We start from the raw sequence: 27,166 nt of genomic DNA on the forward strand, positions 1-27,166 counted from the left end.
TTTGTTTCAGCTTAGGTAGAATCTTTTTCAGGTTGAGTGGAAGAACAACTCAGTAGCACTTGTGCTAACTAAGTTGAACTTCGCCTTTTGTTATGTCAGCAACTAGCTCTCTAATTTATTTAAATATTTGTATGTAACTACAGCTGGGTAACAATAAAGACGATTATTATCATTATTATTATTATTATTTCCCCAAGAAACATACAATGTTTATAGCAGGGAAAAAATTCAAAAAAAAACTAACTAAAACGTAACTAAGTACGAACAGAGCTCAAAAAAAGATAAATCCGAACTGAAACTTGAAAAAATATACATATACATACATATAAACACATATACACATACACATTTTGGGTACAAATCTTGCAAATCCGAAAAAACACTCAGACAGGTCGATTTTAATTGGGAGGGTAACAGTTTTTTCCCAATTTACAGCGTCGTCACTTCAACTCCGGAGCAGAGGGGTAACAATCCTTGGAATTTTAATAGGGAATAGGGGCGAGTTGCACATCGTTTGAAAGATCTTGGAATTTTCTAAACAGTGGTGTACATTTTTCAAATTTGGACGTATTTAAAAGAGTTCTTTCCAAATACATTCCACTGCTCAGTTGGAATGTATTTGGAAGTCTTTCATTTGTTTCTTACGTTATTTTTGTTTATTTTTCTATTTTTCTCTGATAAGGGAACTATTACAATTGAGAAATGGTTAAAAATGCTGTTTCTACTTCTCATTTTCATGTTAAAAGTGATATCTACATTATTACTAGTAGTGAGTGCCGTAAAGTGTTGCTAAAGAAACAATGGCTTGCACAACTGCAGAGAGGGTTGAGTTGATTGAACTATACTATGGAAATAGACGTTGTGCTGCGAGAGCCGCTGAACTGTTCAATCAACAACATGGAAAGAATGTGTCGCGACAGTATGTTTTCTGCCTGTATGCTCTGCCTGTTTGGCAGTTTTTAGATCAGACTTTTCAGGATCACTGGATTGGGGGGCGGGGCACTATCGAATGGCCACCACGACCACCAGACCTTTCGCCTTCAGATTTCTTTCTGTGGGGTCATTTGAAAAGCAGAATTTACTGTACTCCTCCTGCATCACTCGAAGATTTGCGACAACGAATTACAAATGAATGTCACTAAATCACTCCAGAAATGCCCCACAATGTTCGAGAACGTTTCCAGCAGAATCTCTATCATTGCATGGACGCTGGAGGGCCCATTTTTAGCATATGCTGACATGAGAATAAAGTAAGTAACTTCAACTCTAAATTCAATATAGTTCGTCCAAATAAAAAAGGTACACCATCGTTTAGAGAATTTCAAGATCTTACAAATGATGTGCGACTCGCCCCCAGTTTCCTATTAAAATTTCAAGGGTTGTTCACCCCTCTGCTCCAGGGTTGAAGTGACGACGTTGTAAATGGAGAAAAAAACTGTCCCCCTCCCAAATAAAATCGACGTTTCTGAGCGTTTTTTTGGATTTGCAAGATTAGTACCCAAAACCTACATGTCAATTTTTCGATGGCCCACCTTGTATACATACATATATGTTTGAATATGAGTATCAACGTAAATATAAATGCACTCATCAGATAATATGTTTATACAAACAATAAATATTTTTACAAACTAATCCGGAACTTTTGTTTATTAAATTTTTTCAAAGCGTTCGGTAGCTTATTGTGAAATTTGATACCTTTATAATGAATCAATTGTTGCCCAATATTTGTTTTCATTTTCATTAATTTCAGATTGCCTGAATATCTTGTCAAATGGTTGTGTTGGTCACTATTGATTTTGAAATTCAAATTTGAATGTTCGAGCTAATTTTTGGCCAAATGAATGAAGGTACAGAATTTGAATTCATGTAAGAATGACAAATCTAATAATTATTTTGGTTTATACAAGTTGACTTTGGGCTCCTTGTAGTTCAACTTGAATATACACCTTACAATTTTGTTCTGAAGTTTTTTAAGTGGTTTCAATAAGGAATTTGTTGTCATTCCTTATAGTGATATAAGGTATTGAATTTTAGAATATACTAATGAAAAATTCCAATTATGGGTGCTAATTATTTTCTTGTTGTTTTAATGTGTTCTCTCCATGATACACATTCACTTAGAATAACACCAATGAATCTAGAACTAGGATAGTATTCAATATTTTCATTATTAAGTTTAACCGGATCTTTTGAATCAATGATATTCTTTATTCTTTATGAAATATCAGTAGAAATTAGTTACGTACCTGCCAATTCTTGTAGTTAGCTAAAACCATCAACGTGAAACAAATTGATGTAGACGTAGTGTCAAATCCCTGAAATGAATTGTGATTCATTATACGAGTGTACAATCTATGATGAACATCAATGATGGAAGGAAAACTTTTTAATGGCTATTGAAAAATGCATCAATTATGTAGTTTCCTGTTGGTTGAATAGACAAACACTAACATTTTTTGGATCAATCATATTTTATCAGATTCATAACTCACTACCCGTGAAGTCAATAACAGATCAGTGTTTTAATTTTTTTCTCAATCGCATGCGAGCCTTCATAATTTTCTACTTCTTAATGTGTTTTAAAAAAATATATGTTTTAAATATGTTTTTTTTCGTTTACCAGCTATCACACTCCTACGAACGACAACCCTCAGTAGTCGAAACTTTTGCGAGCTAAGGACTAACGAGGTCTTGCCTTTTAAGGTGTGATTTCTAACATGGATATGTTCTACATCAAACACAATCATTGAACTGGGATTCTGTTTCGAAATATACTTTTTACTCAGGAGTTCCTCACTTAATACCAAAAGAGAACTACCAAAAACTCGTAGCTTTGTCACACCAATTCGTAAGCTCCTTCTTGGAGTTGCTAGAACGTTCCAGGGGTCCTGGGATCAAGTCTCATCAACGGTAGCTTTTTTAGTTTTTCCGACTGCTCAATTCTCAAAGTAACAAAAATAGGAAATATTCTTCAATGAATTTCTACGTTGCTTCTCATTATGAAACTCAACAGTTCCCTGTATCTCCATAGTAGAAAGACACCTCCTCTGAGAGGAGGAGAGTTCCCACCGTCACCGATAAGTCTACGAATTGATCATATGGATCCATCTGGTGGTTCATTCAAAATGTCAGCCGTGTTAGGAATCACACGTTGAAAGGTAAGACCTCGTTAGTCCTCAGCTCGCACAAGTTTCGACTCCTGAGGGTTGTTAGCGGAAAAACAGATTTTAAACAGATTTTTTTTTAAACAGATCTGTTATCTGAAATGATCCATCAGAATTTTTCTGTTGACTTCAAGAACTCATCTAGGTATTTCAAATACCTAGATGAGATTTTTTTATCTGCTTTAGCCATATCCGACAGGAGTCATTCGAAGTATTTGAAATTATTTATAAATTTTGTTAAAATTTGTGATCAATGATGGAAACTGTTGTTTTGTATTACTAGAGGAGTCAATTGACCTACTTATTTGAAATCAGTTTTTGTTACGAAATATCTGTCTGCCTATATTTTCCTTCGCTTTCTCCCCCAGCCCCTAAAATTTCAGCCCAGGTCTTATGTGAATATTTTTCTTACATACCTCGAACATGAAGGTATTAACTTCATCTCTAATACCTTCATCATCAATATCCCCGCTATTCATCTTAGCATTCAACAGTAAATCCAACAAAGCCAACTTTTTTTGCTTCGCATAGCAATAGTTACTTTCATCATTTTCGTCCACTTCGAAAATTTCGAAGTTTTTCGCTCTTTTTGAAATAATGTCATTCGTAAAAGAGTGGAGGTTATTAACTAATTTCATCTCCTGACGTCCGAATCCACTAAAATTGTAGTAAATACATGAGATGTATAGCCATGGTTTCTTCAACCTCTGGAAAAATATGTGTCCTATTTTATTAATGGAAGTTATGTATTCTTTATCCTTTTTAGTTTTCTGGTTCAGTTTGGTCCCCATGGATGATTCTGAAACAATTTTTGGATTTGTTGAAAACAGTCATTATCTACAATTCACAATTTTCCGGAAACTCTGCTGTTACAATTATTCAAAATAAGAATCGAAAGAGTATTGTTATTTCCTAAGACTGTAAACAGAGCCGATTGAATCATCACAAATTCTAACGACGTCAAAACAAATGTTGAACGCTGAAATCATGACATGGAATTAATTTTTCATCAGCTCAATGATATAGAGAGACATGTGGTGGATATGCTGATAGAAAGTTCAGGTATTAGTTTCCTCTAGGAAAACGAATGTGGCAGAACCACACTTGCTTGCTCACTTGCTTAGTTCTTTCAAATTGACACCCTGTGGTGAGTATAGCGAGTACAAATAAATATGAATTAACTTCTACAACAACAAAATTTGACGAAGTCAGTGCTTTTTGAAGATTCCATCAGATAATAATGTCAAAGTTTTCCCTAATAAACCCGTTGGTCGCTTTGGGCAGATTCATGTTGAAGATTGAAGATCCAAAAGATAATGGCTCATATATGTTTTAACCAAGAGCCAGAAATTTGGATTGATAGAGCCCAAAATTCATCGAAGTGAACCACAAACAAATTTTTAACCCTCTTTCACTTCGAAAGTGTGTAATTCGAAATTGCACTTTCTCTTGAGTATTCTTGGTAGAATACAGATATTTGTAGATAACACAACAAAGTTTTTGTTTCGGGGTTGAAATTAGATGATTTTAATGTATTTCCACGTGTTAAAACCGAAAGTGACCATAAAAATTATATATTAGCTCTTGAAATATTTCATCACCAACACCAATGGCTTTTGCAGTACCTATGGTTTGGTGTGAGCCTACCAATCATACAGACGACTGTTATTTCTGCTTAACTCCTCCCATTAAGCAAGGTTTATCTATGAAGAAAAGAGGAACGGTTAAATACCCTAATCTCCCATCTGCTCTTCGGCCTGTACCACACTCAGACAATTTGCCAGTTCCTTCTCCACCTCAAAACTATGAAATTTTAGAGGAAGGTGATGAAGACTGTTTAGAAGGAGCAACCCATCCTTCTACATCCTATGACCCTGATTTTGAGGTAAGCGATAGGTCTAGTGATCCGCACAGAATTAGTCAAGCGGAGTTGAGTGACCTTATAAGAGATCTTCGCTTGTCTAAGGAAAAGGCTGAGCTGTTAGGGTCAAGACTACAACAGTGGAATCTTCTAAAACATGATGTGAACATATCTCAGTACAGACAGCGTCAAAAAGATTTGCTTCCTTTTTTTGAGAAAAAAAGAAAACCTCGTAGTTTGTTCTGATGTTAATGGTTTGATGGACTGCTTGAATTTGGATCACATTCCATCTGAATGGAGACTGTTTATAGACTCTTCAGAACTAAGCTTAAAAGCTGTACTTCTGCATAATGGAAATCAGCTACCCTCTATTCCTATAGGTCATGTAGTTCACATGAAGGAAACGTATATAAATATGAAAACACTTCTCCAATCAATCAAATATGAACAACACAAGTGGCACATCTGTGGTGATCTGAAAGTCATTGCTATACTCCTAGGAATGCAATTAGGGTTCACCAAGTACTGTTGTCTGTGGGACAGTCGGGATAGAAAATCTCACTATAAAAAAATGAACTGGCCTACATGAGACCTAAACCCTAATGAGAAAAATGTAGTTTACGAGCCTCTTGTAGATCCTAAGGATGTTCTCCTTCCCCCATTACATATTAAGTTGGGACTAATGAAAAACTTTGTGAAGGCCATGGACCAGGAAGGACAAGCTTTTAAGTACTTGAGAGCAAAGTTTCCCAGGTTGAGTGATGCTAAAGTCAAGGAAGGCATCTTTATTGGGCCTCAAATCCGTGAAATCGTAAATGATCCTGCTTTTGACATGATTTTAACAGGAAATGAAAAAAGAGCCTGGGAAGCCTTTAAGGGGGTTGTACATGGGTTTTTAGGTAACAAAAGAGATGATAACTTCACAGCATTGGTTAAAGAGCTTCTTCAAGCTTACCACCAACTTGGATGCAACATGTCCTTAAAAATTCATTTTCTTCACTCTCATCTTAATTTCTTCCCACAAAACTGTGGAGCTGTGAGTGACGAACATGGAGAAAGATTCCATCAAGACATTGCCTTAATGGAACAGAGATATCAGGGCCGTTGGAATGAAGCAATGCTTGCAGACTACTGCTGGTCTGTGTGTAGGGATGCTCCAGAAGTGTTTTATAAAAGACAAGCTGAACGACAGCGATCTTACAATGAATCGGATGGACTTAATTGAAATTTGGTGGTACAAACTTCTTTTATTTGTCAAAACACTAAGAATAATGTTTTTTTTATTAATTTTGTACTTAAAATATTCTAAAAGAAACATAACAATATTGTTTTATGTACTTTCACTTTTCACGTATAGTATAACTACTCTTTAAGATTAAGTACTGTGTATCTCAAAAACCAGAGCTAATAAAAATTTTTCATTAATATTTTCGTTTTTATCACCCCAAAATAGTAGAAATTGACTAATTTAGTGTAGGAAACATTCAAAATATATTTTTTTGTTGTGATTGGTGATCATCATTTTGTTTTCATTAGTTCAACCTTGATATTCAAAATTTGAACTGTTCACGATTTGAAATACTTAGTCATGTACCTTACCCATTTGTACTAACCTGCGATAGTATTCAATGTAAACTCTGATATCAATGGAAAGACATTGGTCGAGGTTTTTTCAGTTTCATTTCTAAGAACTTCCACTAATTTTTTCGTTTCATTATTGAAAACTCCAACAAATTGCTGCAAAATACTGAAATGAAAGGCTGGTGTCAAGATTTTTCGACGAGTCTGCCATTTGGAACCTGAAATCCATCAAATTCAGTGAAACCGGAAAATAGCTATCCATGAATCATCAAGTCAAGATCAAGTTCATTCAATAGTTACTTTATCATTGTTTTTTGGTTGACTCAAAATACTCCAGCTAGTTCTATGAGAATCTAGTCGTATCTTTATTATCATTGAACATACCTGTACTTGTCAACAAGCCTTCTCCTAGCCAGCGATTCAAAAAAAAGTAAATTGGCGCCTTCTGAATATGCTTCATTGGACCAGCAATCGCCTATAAAATATTATTCCTACAGTAACATATAAGTGAAACTTTCAGAGTTGAAACAATGAATAATTATATATTTATACTCAAAAGGTGAATACTGAGCAACAGAAAAATATGAAGAAATAATAATATTAATAATAGGACCCGGCGTGCAAAAAAAGAACAGAGAGAAAACATAAATGTTTATCACGCAGATAGGGTGGAGTTCCGTTTGCAATATTTTATAAGTGAAAGTAAGAAGGTGCAGTTCTCTTAGGGCATTAAGTTTCAGCCAACCTGAATTCTCAAAGGATGACCTTATGTGATCGTATTTACAGATTCCATACGAAAATCGAATACAACTATTTTGTATTTTCTGAAGACGACGATCATCAGTTTGTAGTAAAGCTGGTCCGTAAATGCTATCACAGTAGGCCAGTCTTGAGAGTATCAGAGACTCACAGAGGATGAGATTCAAGTTTTTAGACATTGCAAGTCTGTTAGGATATAACTGCCTGAAAATATTGAAAGAAGTCTTACATACGTAATTGACATGTTTTGTGAATCTAAGTTCGGTGTCAAGCCATAAACCTAAATTTTTACTTGCCTCTACAAAGGGGATAGCGTGATTATCGATGTGAATAGATAGAGATTCACGCACCGCACTTCTTCTATTTTTTGGTCCGAAAAGCATAACTTGCGATTTATTTGGATTGAGTTTTAAATTGTGTGCATATGATATATCAAATAGCGATTTAATATTTCTATCAATGAGTTTTTCTTACATCGATTTGGTTGATATTTGTTTGTTATTTGAAGTGATAAGGCGTGTATTTAGCCCGAACTAGATTGAAATTATCAGGTCCAGTGTCGTTATTCTTCAACGACAAGTCAATGCCAAACTCTTTTTTTTTCAATCTTGTGGTGCCCATTGAGACTTCACTGGACATAATCATTCCAATCTAAAGCAAATTCAAATCCAAGATAGAGTGGATGTAAACATTGACATGCCCTACGCACGTGATATTGAAAATTCCAAGAATTGGCCAGGGTCGTATTCAGAACCAACATCTTGTTGATCGCAAATGCTACATCATACTTAGGAAAACTTTTTTATAATTACTAGTGAAATGCACAAGTTTTGCAGTTTGACGAGAAAAATGCAGATAATATATGTAATATAAAAGATTTTCATTGGATTTTTCACAGCGCACTCAAGCATTATATGAAAAGAGACGTAATTATTTCTCCATTGATAATTTTTATTTCATGTAAAATCAAAAGGAATATTAATCAAAATTATTCAACTGGATGAATTTTTCTCTTCATCAGTAGTGTCATCCTCACCAATCTGAATTATCAGTGGCTCGATTTGTGCCTCTATTATGTTATCAAGCTTCCACATCTTTGTCTCGACTTCCGATATCACATGCCGAACACACTTCTTCCATTTCTCCGCTGTGACTCTTTTCAAAGCCTCATCAAAAAGTACTTTGAGATCTGCAAATTTGAACGTGGTGTTATGCTGAGCTACGAAATTCTTCACATCCGCCCATATTAACTCGATGGGATTGAGCTCGCAGTGGTATGGAGGCAGGCGAAGGACAATTTTGTTTTGGCTTGCTGCCATCTCATCGACTACATATTTTGGTATTCAAGCTTCCGCTCCTTAACAAAATTTTTAGTAGCTGTACTCTTAGCATTGAGTCTTAAGCTAATATTCTTTGATCGTAGCCAATTTTGGATTTCAACCTTCTTTGAAGACGTCGGAATCTTTTCTAACCGTCGCGAATGATAAGGTGCATTGTCCATTACAATCATAGCATTATCCTCCAGATGGGGTAGAACTTTGGAAAACCACTGTTCGAAAGATTCACCGTTCGACTCGAAACACCACAACCCTTCAGCAACAAACCCATTCTCATTGCCGATGTGACAAATCATAAGCCGTTTTCCTTTACCTGAAATTATGAAGAGGTATGTAAGTAAATGAAACAAATACGAGGGTTACTTTTTATATATTGAGATTGAGGCAGGTCTTAATATAAATATAAGTTTACCTGATGGATTTGTTAATCCGGTGGATAGTCCATCTAGAAAGGCCCTCCTAGATGAGGTCACAGTTTCATCGACCCATTTTTTAGGGGTAGTATAACCAACATTAACCCAGGTTTCATCCATAAAATAAATTGTTCTCTGTTGTTCCCTATAATATTTAGTTTTGGTCAAATACTCTCTCCTCCATAACACAATTTCCTCTCTATTAAATAACTAATTCAAATGTTTCAATACTGATTACAACCCTGTGCTGGTACTGAACTCGTACCAAGAAAGCGAATTCACCAATGAACGCTGCCCTTTCCATCTGACACTGGGCGATCACGTGAACATCACGCTTCGGTTTTGTTTTGTTTTACTCTATCTTGGATGAGCACCTCGTTACTTCAAATAACTGTAGCGAATTTCAACCAAATCGGTGTAATGATATTCAACGCTCTGTATCTCAGAAACGAAGCACCTCCAGACATATTTTAATAAGAACTTTTTTGTTGAAACGACCTAACAAATCACCCGCAGAAGTGGGTGGAAACACCCTGTACATGACCTGAAATAACATCTTGTTACCTCAAATTCCTCTGCACCTGTAATGTTCACACCAGGGTAGAGAGAAGTCATGTCAATTCTGTAAATTGGTCCGTATGTTCTAGCCCAGTATCTCACCTTGCGGAATAACGTTACTGAAAAAATGGAACAGAAATTAGATAAATATCATGAATGTGTCGAAGAGACATACACAATGATTTCTAACAGTAGCACTATTTCTTTAGCTACTGCCACGACAGTCATTGTATCATATTTGACAGACATTGGGACAGACGGCTCTCGTTCGTCCAATTAAAAAATATGTAACAAGAGACCTACAAAAATTAAGTCGTGGTGCGATGCAAATTTTCTATGTTTGAATTTCAATTAAAAAAAAATCTCACATTTATATGTCTTCTTCCCTATATAGAATCAGGTGCTGACTCTATAGCATCAGACAATAATATAAAATTCGTGGGACTTAACATAGATATCGATTTGAAATTCACAAATCATATTCAGAATCATTTTTATTCATCACAAAAGAATAAACATTGTGTGGTGAAAACTACAGAATATGTAACTTATCGGACTAGTCAAAAAGATATTTGTATATAAAGTAGATTGACTAAAATTGATAAAATATAGACAATAAAATTATTTTAAATTTGATTAGGGTTTTTAAAAATAATGTGTAATAAATGTGAAAATAGCAATCGCACTGTACGGAATGCAAGGAATTTATCATCAATCATCCCTAAATCCACACTGAGCAAAGACTCAATAATTTACGTCGGTGTCAAAATGTATAATAAACTTCCTGAAGATATAAAGAACATGGATCTCTCAAAACTTTTAGGAAAAAGTTACTTGAGAGACTGGCACACAAAGCCTATTACAATCTGACAGAATATTTTGATGACGAAACGATATGAAATTGACGGTGCTTAGGAATCCGTGTCAGGAATTACACGTTGAAAGGTGAGACCTCGTTAGTCCTTAGCTCACACAAGTTTTTCAACTTCTGAGAGTTGTCGTTCGTATGGGGGCGACAGCTGATTAAGGGAAAAACAGATTTTAAACAAATATATAATAATATATGTGTAATTTTACCTACATTTGAATATTTATATGTATTATTTTCATGTAATTATGTAATTGTCCATTTATCTGTCAATTGAGTGTCAATAAGGTCTCTTGGATCTCTTGGATAATAAACACATTCTCTCTCTCTCTCACTCACTCACACACAGTACGGTATAGAGAAAGAGTGATTGAAGTTTGTTTGAAGGTGATTGACCAGTTATCACCCAGTATCCACTAGCAATCGAAACGTCATGATGTAACTTGATTTGGGGTCTTTGAATTTTAATTTCTCGTTAATAATATTTTTCATTTTTTTTTATTTCAGCTTATATTAATATTTCAATTTTTAGTTGTTTTTTTTTTTGATAACATTGTTATTTTTCGGTGAATCTTTTTTTTAATTTTTTTTTACAGATTTTTTATTTTTTTTTGGTTGTTACTTGTACGTTATTTCTATGTAATTTCAGTTTTTGTTCAATAAAATTGTTATTTTTCGGTTAATCTTTCTTTTAATTTTTTCACAGATTATTTCAAGGATTTCAAATCAATTTATATTATATCAGACAATAGAAGTCCAAACTGATGAAATACAGTAATTAAAGTTAATTTTAATATTTAGAGGCACCCCTTTAAACCTCATTTCCTCACGGCTGGCACCCCAGTTGAAATATTTGAAAATTTTAGCTTCCTAGGACTTACCAGTACGAAGAAATAGAAATGAATGAGTGTGACTTTTGCATTCATGAGTAGAGATAATCACTTTCTTCAAAACAACTGTTTTGAAAATTTGTATGTTCTCTTAATGATCATGTTAAACATGTATTACATCAGTTCGGAGTTCCATTGTCTACTATAATATAAATTGATTTGAAATCCCTGAAAAAATTGAAAAGATTAACCGAAAATAACAACTTTTTTAAAACAAAAGACTGAAATTACAAAGAAACAACAAACAAAAAAATAAAAAATTGAAATATCAATGAAAGCTGAAAATTAAAAAATTAAAGAATATTATTAACAAAAAATAATCAATCGAAGACGATTGTGGATACTAACTTACGTAACTTGGTTTGGAATCTGTTAATTTTTAATTTTAATATAATAATATTTTTTATTTTTTTTATTTTCAGCTTTTATCAATATTTCAAATTTTTTTTGTTATTGCTTGTATGTTATTTTTTTGTAATTTCAGTCTTTTGTTTTAATGTAATTCTTATTTTCGGTTAATCTTTTTAATTTTTTTTCAGGGTTTTCAAATCAATTTATATTACATCAGACAATGGAAGTCCGAAACACACATACAAAATTTCAGACTTCGCAAATACAGCTGTACAGAGAAACACTGATGGAAAAGATAACTTCATTTTATGAAAACACCCTTTCCCTCACGGCTGGCACCCCAGTTGAAATATTTGAAAATTTTAGCTTCCTAGGACTTGCCAGTACGGAGAAATAGAAATGAATGAGTATGACTTTTGCATTGATAAGTAGAGATGATCACTTCAAAACTACTGTTTTGAAGATTTGTATGTTCTTTTAATGATCATGTTAAACATGTATTACATCAGTTTGGACTTCCATTGTCTACTATAATATAAATTGATTTGAAATCCCTGAAAAAATTGAAAAGATTAACCGAAAATAACAATTTTTTTAAAACAAAGGACTGAAATTACAAAGAAATAACTAACAAGCAACAACCAAAAAAGTTAAAAAATTGAAATATTAGTAAAAGCTGAAAATTAAAAAATTAAAAAATATTAATAACAAAAAATTATCACTCGAAGACGATTGTGGATACTAACTTACGTAACTTGGTTTGGAATCTTTTAATTTTTATTTTTAATTTAATAATATTTTTTTTATTTTTTTATTTTCAGCTTTTATCAATATTTGTATGTTTGTATGTTATTTTTTTTTGTAATTTCAGTCTTTTGTTTGAATTTAATTCTTATTTTCGGTTAATCTTTTTAAATTTTTTCTCAGGGATTTCAAATCAATTTATATCATATTAGACAATGTAGGTCCAAACTGACGAAATACACCACGAAACATTGTCAACCTCCTTCAAACAAACATGTTAAACATCACATGAAGTTTTGAATATTTGATAAAACATAATGTATCCTAACAACAAAACTATTTTCAGAATCTTCATTTGTTAGATTTTTCAAAATTTTTCACTTACTATCGTCGCCCAAAAATTCAAGAACATTTTTCAAGACGGGTATAGGTTCTGGCCCAGGCAGTCCTTTCAAAATTTTCAACGTTCTCAAATGCTCGATGAAACCTCTCACAAGAAAAAATAATATCACACATCCTGCCACCACAACTGAAAAATTTACTATAAACATTTCAGTATATTCAATTCAAAAGTTCTTTGTCAAGAACAATCGTCTGAATAAATCTACTACGCGTTGTGAACACTCTCAATAATTTTTCTATTCGAACAACTTTTGAAGTGTTTTCGTGCGAAACATTTCAATTATATCAATGGCATTGACGCTCTTTTATCAACCTTTTCTGAACAATCGAACTTTATAGATGATATGTATCATAATAACAGTACAACATGTAATACTGGATTATATTTGCACTGTGTAATGGGATAGAAAGGTCAAAGTTTCCCAGATAATGACTGTGTTTTGATTTTGGTTTCCACAGTATTCAAAAATATTTTGTAACTCCACTGTTTATTTATATGAAACATATTCTTCAGATAACCTTAGTTATCCAAAGTCTGGAACCAAAATGATAATTGAGGAGCGAATTGGTGTGGGTGGATTGTGTTCGATTCGTGATCGAAAGATCGAACTAAATTACGGCCAGATACGAGGTTCAGCTGAAAAAACAGAAATTTAGGTGTAACTTTTTCCATTCCTACTTTTATCCCACCTAATCCCCCTCAATATAATTTCCTTCAATATCCCTACACTTTCCCATCATTCAAAACCGATTTTTCATTATTTTCTGAGAGCATATTCAATGTTTCCGTTGCTTTTTCCTTCACATCTTTCACTGTATCAAATCTGATACATATGTAGGCTTCTTTCTCTTTCAGAAATATAAAAAGTTGAACGGAGCTAGATCTGGTGAATAAGTTGGATGTTTCAACACAGGGATCCCACGCTTGACCAAAAATCACTCATCTGTGCTTGAACTTTCACAATTTGGTCGCTTCCTTCTCACTCGAGTATGAGGATTGGCTAGAACCTCAAAATATATTCTTTATTCACTGTTTATCATGCAGGAACCTAATTCACCTCTTGAATTTGAATTTCATGAATGTCAAAAGCAACATCATCATGAATTGAAGAGGTTATATTTTTTAAGAGTGATTAATTTTTGGGTCCTTGGCTAAAGAGTCGGCAATGCGATTACCTTCACTCCTGTCGTGCCCTTTAACCCACCTTAGGATAATGTTATTATCTACCGATGCTTTGGCTAATTCTTGGTGGCACTCTAGAACTAGCTCTGAGGTAACACGTACAAATTCTGTGCCGTGCTTTCATAGTAAATTGTAAATAATCTCCTGAAAAAAATAACGGCGCCCGCCTCTGGTCATCTTAAATCAATTGTGACGTGGCCAAGATCGCGCTTAGCTCGACTTGTACTTCGCGAATGTTCTAGGTATCGCGACGCTTTGAGAATATTTCTAGCGGCTTCCTAAGACTTCCATTGGTATATGTAAACCACTAAGCAACACGCTCAAGGGCAGAAGTCAAGTGACAGGAGATGCGGAGTCAATTAAAATAAAGCGATATACACTTGACTATCAGTTTGAAGTTTTAGTTGAAGTGTTTGTGTTGTTTTATCAGTGTAATGAAATTGAGTTTGATTATTGTACAGTGTTGTCAATTATTGTCAAGTCTACGGAGAAAATTTGGTGTCGGAAGTGGAATGATTGACTGATAGTTTTTTGTTTAATGGTGAAAACGAGGAATGCCAATAACGACAAGATGGAAGAGCTTAAGTAAATGTTTGAGGCTTTGCGAGCGAGCCTGGCGGAGAATGAGAAACGGAGAAGAGAGAAAGATGAACGCAGAAGAGAGGAATAAGAATGCAGAATAGAGAAATATGTAAGAAGTAGCGAGGAAAACCGAGATTACACCAAAATGAAGACCGTTAATCCCTACTAAATATATAGAGGGGTTGAAAGGAAGTTTGAAGAGATTTTCCAGAGACTTGTAAAGAATCATCATAGCCTGAAAGGATCGCTGTGAAAAAGTACAAATCGAAAACAACATCTTTCCCTTCTAGCAGTAATTTTATTGAAACTCCAACCTTCGATTGCAAATTTTCATGGTCAATTTATCGCAGACAATTTGGGGCCGCTGCGGAAAATAATGGATGGAAAAATGAGGAGAAAGCAACAGCTCCCATACTGAAACTACGAGGAGAGGCCTCCGAAATTTCGCAAAATATTCTAGTGAATAAGGAGAAGGATTATAAAGCAGTTGTATCAGCTTTGGAAGCTGCCAGAAATGCTTCGCCACAACGACGAAAAGTTTTAGTGAGGGCCACCAACGAATAGGAAGATCCAGAAACAGATCGACTCATGGTAGGTCTAGAGAAGTTTTTGAAAAAAAAGGATCGATGGAACTGCTGCCAATGCAAGAAGGCATCCTGAATTCTATAACTGCGGCAGAGAGCGACATTTAGGGCGTGTCTATCACGCTCAGGATCCGAAAAAAGAAGAGACTGACTATCGAGATCACCCAAGCGAGAGCGTCGGGGTTCAGCCAATGATGGGGGGTATATTGGCTGCATCCCAAGTCATCAGGTATTCGATTTCCACGATAGGACGCAACAGTAATAGCTTAGTTGTCGATGGATTTCTGAATAATCACCAGTCACTAGAAGCAGAACTTTCCACCAGACATGACGAGGTAGCGGGCAGAAACTCCTTGATGAACAGCTCTGATAGGGAGATAATCTCCCCTACCGACCACTGCTTTTGGTTCCCTCTGACCCGGAGGGTAGCGATCTGTATGGGTTTCTTGTATAGGATAAGAACAGAAGATGTGAGGAACACTGACCATCGCAGAAAGAGGATTCGGTCTTAAATACTGTACGATAATGAATTTGCAACAGAATGAGACCGGAATGGCAAGATATTCACAAGCACCGCCAGAACGAAAGGGGTTGCTATCTCCAATGGGAGTTGATGTATATTAGAGATTACCTACTCACTTAGAAATGAGAAAGCCCGGATGAAACAACTCACAAATCCCAGATAATCCTTCCAAAGACGTTTATCGTGATTATACAACAGCTTCCCGATGGTCGTACGGAAGGGGAATTCAAAGTGAATAGAAGTCTACGAGAGTGTGTGAGAGGTACTATTTGGTCAATTGCTGCCAAGACGTGGAAGAGTGGTGTAAGAGCTGTGACTTGTGCTCTTCGAGAAAAGGTCCGAAAGCAAGACTTTAGAAGATGGTTGAAGCAGTACCTCAGTAGCTGCTCTTTAGAGAGAAGCGGGGTTGAAATTCTACTTCCTATGACCACATCCGGTAACAAGTGTCTTATGGTTGTGATGGATTATTTCAACAAATGGTCAGAAGTAGTAAGCTTACCCAACCAAGAGGTTGAAATGGTGGCAGAAGCCCTGCTGCAGATCAAATACTATTACCACGTTAGTGAAAATAGTAGTTGTTCTTCAGAACAAATGCTATTACCCTGTTAGTGGGAATAGTAATTGTTTCGAAAAAGTTCCTTTCTATCATTCGATAGAAACCATGCATCATCTCCATACCTTTATGAAAAAACGAATCTTTTCAAAAAATATCCCATTGTCAATTTGAATCAAGTAAAAAATCAGCTTGATCTATTTCTAATCAATAGATACAGATTTTGGACTGCGATTACGTCGCTTCATCTAGTTGTTTCCAAAGGTGTATCTCCCTTTTCCATTCATAAATAAATTTAATGAGAATAAGTTTATCAACGGTGATGACATCTTCCCCTACGAAGATGCTATCAATGAAATCAACAAAAGACTGGTAGAGGTATCATCCGCATCTTGTTGTCTACCCTTGATCCAGTCTGTTCGTATGCAAAGTATTACTTTATAAATCCGAGTTGACAGAATAGGACACCCGTGTTGACAATTACTGCTTGGTCGTTCTTGGAAGTTTTCATCCACTCTCCTGTCTTTCGTGATAATGTTGGAAGGTGAATGGTCAAAATGCCTCAGAAAACGACACCTTCTTACAGTAACCGGGGTGTACTGCCTTCTCTAGTTCGAAGAGATGTTTTTGCTCAGGTTGTTCAACAAGTTGTGGACTGGTGGATATGCGATCGGGGCTTGCAAAATCGACTTGATGTAGCAGTAATTGCTTCGATTGGGCACCCTTCCGCATACAAACTCTCTGCCCTAACGTCGATCGTGTGTGTAGTCAGGATCCACAAACTGGTCGAACCTTCTGGAGTGCTTGATATGGCAAATGTGTAGATTGTTGTACTCATTTTCGGCGGCCAGGTCAGAAGCGACTTGTCGAAACTGTTGACGAATTCAGACGAAATACCGGCATTTATCGGATTCGAACAGACTTTCCCTTAACACGGGCAGGCTTCTTTACTCCAACTCCATTGGAAATTAGTTCTTTTGGGGACTGTGCGAGTTCAACCAAAGGACTGAGATCAGCCTCATTGAGAATTCCTTCATCCACATCTTCGATTTTTGCACTTCCTGCAGATATTCGTATCCAATGTAGTGAGAGTAACCATGAATAACATAAGGATTAGGAAGCGACATCTGGGAAAGAGCATCGTGATAGATAACGGTTGGAGATGAAGATACGCCAGGATCGGCTGTACCATCATAGGTAGATGCTGATATATTTTTGTTCACAGGAAACGTGGATAATTCACTTAGTGTTTTGGAATGAAAAAGAGGTAGCTCTGAGGTCATTTATCTCTTTGAAGACAAAAAATCATTTAGAACACATGCAGAGGCCGACAAACGTACATCCGTTCGGAATATTTTCTGAAGGATAGCATCAAAGGAATAACAATCATGAATCAAGTAGTCTATATATTTCTATAATCCCCATGAGACAAACGGTAAATAATCAGAAACGATCTTGAAGACCTCTGACTTCATTTTGTAAGAATACAAATTGATAATTGTCTTGGAATTTCACTTATTTTTATCTACGTCCTCGCTGTTTGAATTAAAATTATCCAATTTATTTCAAATTACAACAATAGCAATTAATATCACTATGCAAGATGCATCGGAGATAAGTTCTCACCTCAAACGTAATTTAATGACAATTTTGAAGAAGAATAAAATGAATGTTAACTATTCAAATGGTTGATAATATGTCTTATTGAATGTTAGACTTTGATTTTCTGAATGGAGTCAACTCCGAATGTAACTTCGCGAGTAGGAAATCTCTGGGATCACATGAAAAGTTAGAAGGAAAAAACTAATCTCAGAGCTCAAAGGCGTGGCGCTTTCTTATGCATTATAGAGGACGTTAACTTTCGACATAACCCAGAATTTTGTTTGTATCAATAACATATTTGAGTCTAAATGTGAAAATACAGGGCGTTTCATGATGAGCGTTAATTAGCCGTTTCTGATAAACTATTCAACGGATCAACCTGAAAATTTCACAGTAGCATTTGGGCGCCAGAAAATTTCCATGTTGTCCGCCAAAGGGGTTTTCAAGAAAGATGTCAATTAAATGTATTTTGTGTCATAAAGAATGAGTCAATTTTTTATATCGAGTTTTATGATGATAATTTGAATGCATCAAAATATGAAGATTTACTGAGGAATGGAATTCAAATGATTTTAAATAATAGACCAGGAAGAGAACGTGTATGGTACCAAATGGGTGGTGCTCCACCCCATAATTCTCATTTAGTCAGCGAAGCTTTAACCGAAATCTTCGAAGACAGATGGATTGGTAATAATGGACCTTTTCGTTGGCCTCCTAGAACACCAGATGGCAATCCATTAGATTATTTCGTGTGGGGTTTCATTAAAAATATGGTTTACTCTACTCCAATAACAACAATGGAAGATATGGAATCGAGAGTTACAACTGCTTTCAATAGTTTGACTCCAGACTTGATCAGAAGCGCTACACATGACAATCTTTTGAAGAGATTACATGTTTGTTTAAATAGAGGTGGAGATGTGTTTGAACATATTCTGAAATACACTGATGATTAAATTAACTCATTAATTTATGGGTTTATTATTTTCAGTTCGTATTTCGGCGTTAATAAAACTATTGTTTGAAGAGAAGTTTCATTCGATGATTGAGGAGTATTTTAATAATTATCTTTTCATTGTATTATCTGTGACTAATTGAGAGAGTTCAAGATTATCAGCATTTATAAAAGTTCATGTTTGGTAAAAAAAATATCGAAATTAATTTATATCTTATAAACGGTGATAGATAGGTATAGGGAAATAGTATATGAATTTGTTGACAAAGTGATAATAAATCATAATATGATATTATATACAGGGTGTTTCATTTGAAAAATCAAAGAAGCCGCTACTTTATAGTAGAAGCGACAACTCCGCTTCGTCTAAAATATTTTAGGCGTGTAGGTCATATTGACTTATGCATACTGTGGAATTTTCAAGGTGATCCGTTGAATAGTTTGCCAGAAACGGCTAATTAACACTCATCATGAAAAGTCCTGTATAGGTTATGTTTATTATGTATATGTGTTCTTAATGCAATTATTATGGACATGAGAAATTGATAAACGTGAAGTTTTCCTTCCAAATGTAATACCTTGGTTTGAGTAAAAGAGTCCATATACTGGTAATCCGCGTTGATCAGACCAAGAGAACGTGGCAGAACAATGACCAAAATATTTTAGGTGAAAGTTTTAAAGTAAATTTTGGGTTTGGATAACGGAAAAAGATTGTATTCCAACACATCGACTACCAAGAAAAGTTATGTATTGAAATTTAATTTTTTTCTATTGTTTTTTTCCAATTTGTAGGCAAAATCAAATGAATACGACAAATTACTGACTAATTGGACTCTTCAGTGGTTTATATTACGTAATAAATTTTCAGGGTGAACTCTTCAGCTTGTCCTTTATTCCTCTTCTGCAAATTCTCTAATGATTCAGCTTTGTTCATTTTTCAGATTGTGGGAGAGTATATATAAACAAACAGTTTAAAAAATTATGGGACCTCATTTATCCATAGAAAAAAGGCAAAAAAACAAAAACCCGAATATATTTTTTGTGAAGGTCATAGTTTAGAAATTATTTGCAATTCAGTTGATTCTTTTTTCAACTTTCAAGCATGGTAGTAGTATTGACATCAATATTATCCAATTATAGTATACTATATAGTTCACTCTTAAAGACGTCAACTTAGTTGGTGATCCGCGCGTCGAAAACAGTGTTGCAGTTCTGGTGTACTTGCTTCGGAGTCATTCTACAACAAAAATCCAGTTCTACCTTTCATTAGGTTTATGTTTGTCCCGGGATTTTCCGAAAAAACCCCAAGATACATTTTAATTGCACTAATTCTAGTGATATGATTTGGGATTTGACAAGGTGAGAGAAAGAAATTTCTAATATATGATCATTCAAGCTTTCGGAAAGTTTCATTTCCTTTTTCTAGAATACCTAAAATAATAACTTTGGGGTAGAAATTCCACGACTTCATTTTTTTGTTTGTTGGACAAAAATAAAATACCTCACTGCTTGTAGTCATCGGAAATGAAAGACCAGTCATTACAAACATTTATTATCATTTTCTCAAGCTGAACTTAACTCTCAATGATGAATTTTTCGGCCTCAACACCATATCTGCTACCATCTTCAAACTATCCGGTGTATCAATTGGATCCAAGACGAAATTTCTCAGGATCCCGCAGAACACTGCTTTGAACTCAAGCATGACGAATTTTTGACCTATGAAAAAATTATGTACCTATTAATATCGATCATTTTCTTCAATGCAGGACAATGAAGACAAAATTGATTGATTCCCAGCTGTTTCAGAGTTTTTACAAAATTTTTCATTCCTGAAATATAATCTTCACCTATGGCTTCTCAGATTTAGTGAGATAACTTGAGAATATATCTCAAGGAAAAGGTGCCAGCTAGTTGGAACACATACGTGAAAATTTCAATTAAATAACTATCAAGTTTATAGATGTATTACAATGGAAACGAGGAGAAATGTCAAGAACTGAAAGAATATGGTTCAGTCTCATGTTTACAAATATAGAATATAAAAACATATACAGTCAACAAGAATGATGTACCTATTAATATCTATTATTTTCTTCAATGCAGGACAGAGAAGACAAAATTGATTGAATCTCAGCTTTTGCAGAGTTTTTACCCAATTTCTCATTTCTGAAATATAAATTTCACCTATTGCTTCTCAGATTTAGTGAGATAACTTAAGAATATATCTCATCAAGGAAAAGGTGCCAGCTAGTTGGAACACATACGTGAAAATTTCAATTAAATAACTATCAAGTTTATAGATGTATTATAATGAAAACGAGGTGGAATATCAAGAACTGAAAGAATATGGTTCAGTCTCATGTTTTCAAATATAGAATATTAAAACATATACAGTCAACAAGAATGATGTACCTATTGATATCGATTATTTTCCTCAATGCAGGACAAAGAAGAAAAAAGTTATTGATTCTCAGCTTTTGCAGAGTTTTTACCCAATTTTTCATTTCTGAAATAGAATCTCCACCCATGGCTTCTCAGATTTAGTGAGATATCTCATCAAGGAAAAGGTACCAACTAGTTGGAACCCAGACGTGAAATTTTGAATTGGATAACTATCAAGTTTATAGATGTATTTTAATGAAACGAGGTGGAATATCAAGACAAAAAAGTCAAGACAATCAAGACAAAAATGGTTCATTCTCATGTTTTCGAATATAGAATATTCAAACATATGCAGTCAACAAAAGTTACTAGAACAGATCAATTGACCATAGCTAAGACATGTAATTTCGATAACAATTTTTCTAGGAAGAACAATTTACAAAAACGCCATAGGTATGGGTTTGAATAACAAAAAATCGACAGTTTGGATTGAATCATATGTTCAAATAACAACTTATTGTGAGAATTTCACTGAACAGTTTACAAAATGAAACACGTGTTTCGCTATACAATAGCTTCCTCAGACATGTTCATAGTCTGAATGAATAAGAATTGTTTATTGTGCTCATTACTATTGACGTTGTTAGACGACTCATAAAAACGGATACTAGAGAAATAATGGAAGGTATTCAATACTTTTTCAAGAAGTTGAATCATTTAAATGAACTTCAACTGTTTTTTTTTCATGCAGACCCCTGTAGTCACTGAAAATTGATGCAAAGTATAATAATAATCCAACATATCTATGAGTGAAAAATTTGATGAAAGATTCTCATCAAAAGTGAATTGACCTTTAGGTACTTCACCTATACAATTTCTGGGTCCTGCGCTGAAAGGGACAAAAGCAAAGGGGTGTCTATTCGCGCAGTTGTCTGGCGAAAATCTGTCTGGGTCGAATTTTTCTGGATCTGTCCAATACTTCGGGTTCCTATGGATGTCGTAGATATGAATATTAACTTGAATGCCCTTAGGTAAGAGAAAGCCGTCCACCGTTGTTTCTTCTTCCAATAATTTAGCAATGAATGGTGCACTGGGGTAAAGTCTGAGGCTTTCCTTAATTATTCTTTCTAATATTTTCATTTCACGCAAGTCACGGATGGTAGGTGGTTTTGTAGAATCGCCCATAACCTGGAGGATTTCTTGATAAGCGAGTTCCTATAAAAATAGTGAGAGTTGAATAACTTAACAATTAGCATTTGAAGATCTAGCATAAAATGAATATCTTGAATAAATATGGTTTTAAAAACTGAAAAACACGCTTTTGAAGAACACCGATCTAGAAAGCTTTTTTTAATAAGCTGAAAAAGTCCAATTCAATGAAAAGTTTTACTCATCTTGCAAAGGTTGCAAAAGTTAACAACAAACATGATTTTTCAATTTATCGTAAACAAGGATTAAACTACTCCAACAGATAAAATAACACAAAGATTGACTGCATTCACATAGAAAGGTCACCAAACCAAGAAATTAAAAAACATCATCAAACACTCGAATATCAACATAACTTACAAGCTAAACACGAGAATAACACAAAGAATAAACACTATGAAAAGAAATAGAGAATAAAAAAAAAACCTAAAAAGTGTACAGCCTACAATTCTCGGACTGCAACAAATTCTACATCGGCCAAACCAAGAAAAAACTGATCCAAAGGTACGACGAGCACAAAAAAGCATATATAAACCCAATAGTATATAAATCAAACCTCGCAACACACGCCATACAAAATAAACATAACTTTCCTACAGCAGAAAACATCAAACTCATAAAACAAGTAAATAAACGAAACCGTTTGAACATCTGGGAAAACCTAAACATCCATAAATTCAAAAGTCATAATTCATTTATCGAGGAACGAATCAAAATAAACAAGACCTAAATTGTAATGTACTTCACAAAACAATACACATTAGAGAAACACCAACAGAAAGGATATTACTTGATGTAAGCGAAGTACAGGCAAATTTAAAGAGCCATCCGAATGAAAGGAGAGGACAAATACCTGCACTAAGGCGTTCTAACCGTATGAAAGAACAAACAAGAAGATGAAATGTTCAGTTTGAGTAGAGCCATGAAGATGGCAAAACAGTATGTTATCGAAAGCTCTCGCATATAATGATTAGAAGTTATTAAAGCTTCAAATCCTTTTTGTGAACAAATGTTGATATTGAAACTTTGGAAATTTTGTTACACCACCAGAGAAAATGTGATTATCATGATATTTGCATGTACAGTGAGATTCAAATTGAGTGAAGAATTAATTAGTGATCTATGATTTTTCTTATTTTGAAATTATTTGTTTAATTTTATCGATCAAAAGTTGAAACATAATTTTCAATTTGACTTAAAATTTGTATTTCTGATTTTCTCTTTATTATGGTTTCCTTTGAAGTCCATGTAACTGTGCAAACTGTCCTTAATTCTTATTACTAACAATTTTTTGAACCTCACTTTCTCAAAAGCACAAAGTGAGTTGTGATTCTTCACCTGTCTCTTTCTGAATGCCGCGAGGTTCAAACCTTGGACCACCTCTGTTTTGTTGTTAACCCTTGTGAACCCATTGGAAAATTGTTTTTTAGGTTGACGAAATGCGCCGTTCCTCAGTAACAGTGTAGAAATACAGTATTGTCAAAACCATGAATTTTTTTGAATGATTATACGCTTTCGCTTTTCTCCGAGAGAATCGAAATTTGATTTTCGGAGGTTACCTACCAAACACTATATTCCACATACCTGCCAATCCTTGTGATTCGCTAACAACAACAGCGTGTAGCAAATTGAAACAGATGTAGTGTCAAATCCCTACAAATAAAAATTGCATGGTATAAAAATCTGATATAGATGCGTAAGTTACAAATTGATTACATTTAATTGTCATGGTGATTATTCGAATGTTCAAAAACATGATATGGAAAACGCAAATTATGTGTCGTATATTTCCAATAGATCAAGCACCTGAAAAACATTACATATCTTACAAAAATGATATCATTATGTCGAATGAAAACTCTAATTTCATCAAAAACACACAACGGTAAGCGTCGACATGCTTGTTATCCAATTATATAGTGTTGTATACAGGTTGTACCCGCAATGTCTTAATGAGACACGCCCGAACGCGAAACACGTGTTGCGTGTTTCGCGTGATTTTTCCAGTTCAGAGTCGGATCAAAGTTATGTCCTAAAAATAAAACGTGTTCTTCAGATGTGTTTTTCTTTCCAAAAATAAGTGTTTTGGTTTTATTCTCGTTGAGAATCAGTTTATTTGCGGTGAACCATTCTGTGGATTGATGTATTATATTTTCTTTCCACTCCTGGATTACTGAGGATCTATCACTAATTCTTACAGTGAATTTTGCATCATCCGCAAACAAAGTTGTCACGGCATTCATACTTCCAGGTAAGTCGTTTATATATATTAAAAACAAAAATGGTCCCAACACACTACCTTGAGGAACTCCGTTGTTTACCGGAAGAATTTCACTGATTTGGCTATTACAGTACACTGATTGTGATCTGTTTTGAAGATATGAGATCATCAATTGTATAGCTATGTGCGAAAAATCATAAAATTGTAACTTTTTTATAACAGTTGAAACATTTTATCTCGAAAACGGTTCAAAATTGAAATAGTATTATCTGAACAAAGTTAGTCTAAAATTGGATGTAGAGCTCAAAAATGTTGAAATATACAGGATGTTCCATTTGAAAAAATTGAGTTCCACTCATTTTTTCATGAGATCAAAGTATCTGCATTTTTTGAAGACCCTGTATGAGGCAAATGAAAATATGACTCGGAGTGAAGATCCTTATAGTATCACTCCATTTCAAATTTGATCGTTTTAGTGCAAGAGAGTTCAAGATTATCAGCATTTATAAAAGTTCATGTTTGGTAAAAAAAATATCGAAATTAATTTATATCTTCTAAACGGTAATAGATAGGTATAGGGAAATAGTATATGAATTTGTTGACAAAATGATAATGAATCATAATATGATATTATATACGGGGTGTTCCGTTTGAAAAAATTGAAGAAGCCGCTACTTTATAGAAGAAGCGACGACGCCGCTTCGTCTGAAATATTTTAGGCGTGTAGGTCATATTGACTTATGCATACTGTGAAATTTTCAGGTTGATCCGTTGAATAGTTTGCCAGAAACGGCTAATTGCTCATCATGAAAAGCCCTGTATAGTGTTTAATATTTTCATATCTTCTTTGAGTTGATATGATAAATCACGGCAAATATTGCTCTTCCATCCAACCAGCGTATCAGATTGTTTCAAAAGTTTTGTCCGTTTTTATGAGTCAACTTCAAACTGTAATATATCAGTGAATACTACTTAATTCAATTAAAATAAGCACCATTTCAATCAGTGTACTTCTGCCAACATAAAACAAGTCGATTAACTCTGTCAACATAAAAATTGTCTGCCCGAGATTCGATGAAGTCGATGAAGGTCCTGGTCCTGATTGGCGAAAGTTCTACCAGTGAGAAAGTTGTCGAAGTGCTTGAAAATATGGGAGTCGCATGGCGACAGGTCTGGGGAGTATGTTGAATGTATGGCTGAATTCGTTTGATTTTCGGACGCTGATTCGTGAAACTTTTCAAACAATCTGATAATTCACTTAGAATTATTTCTGAGCAAAAATGTTTTTTGTTCAGGAATGGAATTTTGAGTTTTCAGGTTCAGGAAGAAAAAAATATCGCCTAAAATCATACAAACTAGTATATGTTTATTTGCTTGCTTTCAATTGCCCAGCAAGCAGTCTGTAGAGACATGAAATAGGTTTGATCTTTGTGTAGTTGAAACATGAATACATCTGACCTACCTCGAACATAAAAGTATTGACTTCATCTCGAATGCCATCGTTGTCAATGTCCCCACTGTTCGCCTTAGCGTTCAGTAACAAATCCAGTAGAGCCAATTTCTTGGTTTTCGAATAACAGTAATTTCTTTCCTCATGTTCATCCACTTCGAACTTTTCAAAGTTCTCCGCTTTTTTCCAAATGATGTTATTGGTGAATCTGTGTAACACGTCAATCAATCCCAGCTCCACTGCACCAAACTCACTTAGATTGTAGTACAACCAATCAAAGTAAAACCACGGCTTTCTCATTCTCTGAACAAACATGTTTCCAATTTTATTTATAGAATCCACGTACTTTTTGTCTTCTTCAGCTCTCAAGTTCAATTTTGTCCCCATTGATGTCTCTGAAATAATCATTGACTCTTTGAGAGAAGTGTTCTAATATAAGTATATATTAGGCAACAAAATGATGCAATTTTTCTCAGACTTCACTGAAATAGAAAAAGACGTACCACAGGGAAGTGTACTTGGACCTTTACTACATAAATGATTTCTCTGAAATTTACAAAAAATCAAGTATTAAAGTGAGCTATGCACACAATCTCATTGTACCAGTAAACAGGAACCTCAACTTGGAAAAATCCATTTCAAATAGCATTTCTATAGCATCCACATATTTCAATACCAACAAGTTATTGTTAAACACATCTAAAACAGACTGCATTTCGTTTAAAACTGTTCACATGAATATTTCTATTCCGGAGTATTTTCAGCTCAGTAGTGAAAGACTAAATATTTCAACGAGTACAAAACTGTTAGGAATTTATACAGGGTGATTCAAAAGTACTTTGACAAACTTCAGGAGGTGATTCCTCACAAAATTCTAATATGAATTGTCCAAATAAATAAGTGTACGGAAACGCTTCGTTTCCAAGATACAGGATGTTGAAGTTTCATTTTCATTTTCGTTTTTTTTTCAAATAACTTTTGAAATACT

General features: G+C 34.5%; 1 protein-coding gene across 1 annotated transcript in view; it reads right to left on the reverse strand.

Moving 5' to 3' along the window:
* LOC111509984 (uncharacterized) overlaps nt 1-27,166 on the reverse strand; it is a 40,607-nt gene that overhangs the window by 4,745 nt on the left and 8,696 nt on the right. Inside the window, exons 5-14 of the mRNA XM_074175233.1 lie at nt 26,191-26,573; nt 24,092-24,160; nt 22,150-22,513; nt 20,475-20,632; nt 12,915-13,095; nt 9,683-9,795; nt 6,994-7,084; nt 6,642-6,827; nt 3,584-3,966; nt 2,250-2,318 (exon numbers count right to left, since the gene is read on the reverse strand). Of these exons, the coding sequence (XP_074031334.1) occupies nt 2,250-2,318; nt 3,584-3,966; nt 6,642-6,827; nt 6,994-7,084; nt 9,683-9,795; nt 12,915-13,095; nt 20,475-20,632; nt 22,150-22,513; nt 24,092-24,160; nt 26,191-26,573 (1,997 nt within the window). The remainder of the gene's footprint in view (nt 1-2,249; nt 2,319-3,583; nt 3,967-6,641; nt 6,828-6,993; nt 7,085-9,682; nt 9,796-12,914; nt 13,096-20,474; nt 20,633-22,149; nt 22,514-24,091; nt 24,161-26,190; nt 26,574-27,166) is intronic.

This window comes from Leptinotarsa decemlineata, unplaced genomic scaffold, assembly GCF_025532065.1.
Source record: "Leptinotarsa decemlineata unplaced genomic scaffold, Ldec_3_MD MMD2_tig00000882_RagTag_RagTag, whole genome shotgun sequence".
Lineage (NCBI taxonomy): Eukaryota > Metazoa > Arthropoda > Insecta > Coleoptera > Chrysomelidae > Leptinotarsa > Leptinotarsa decemlineata.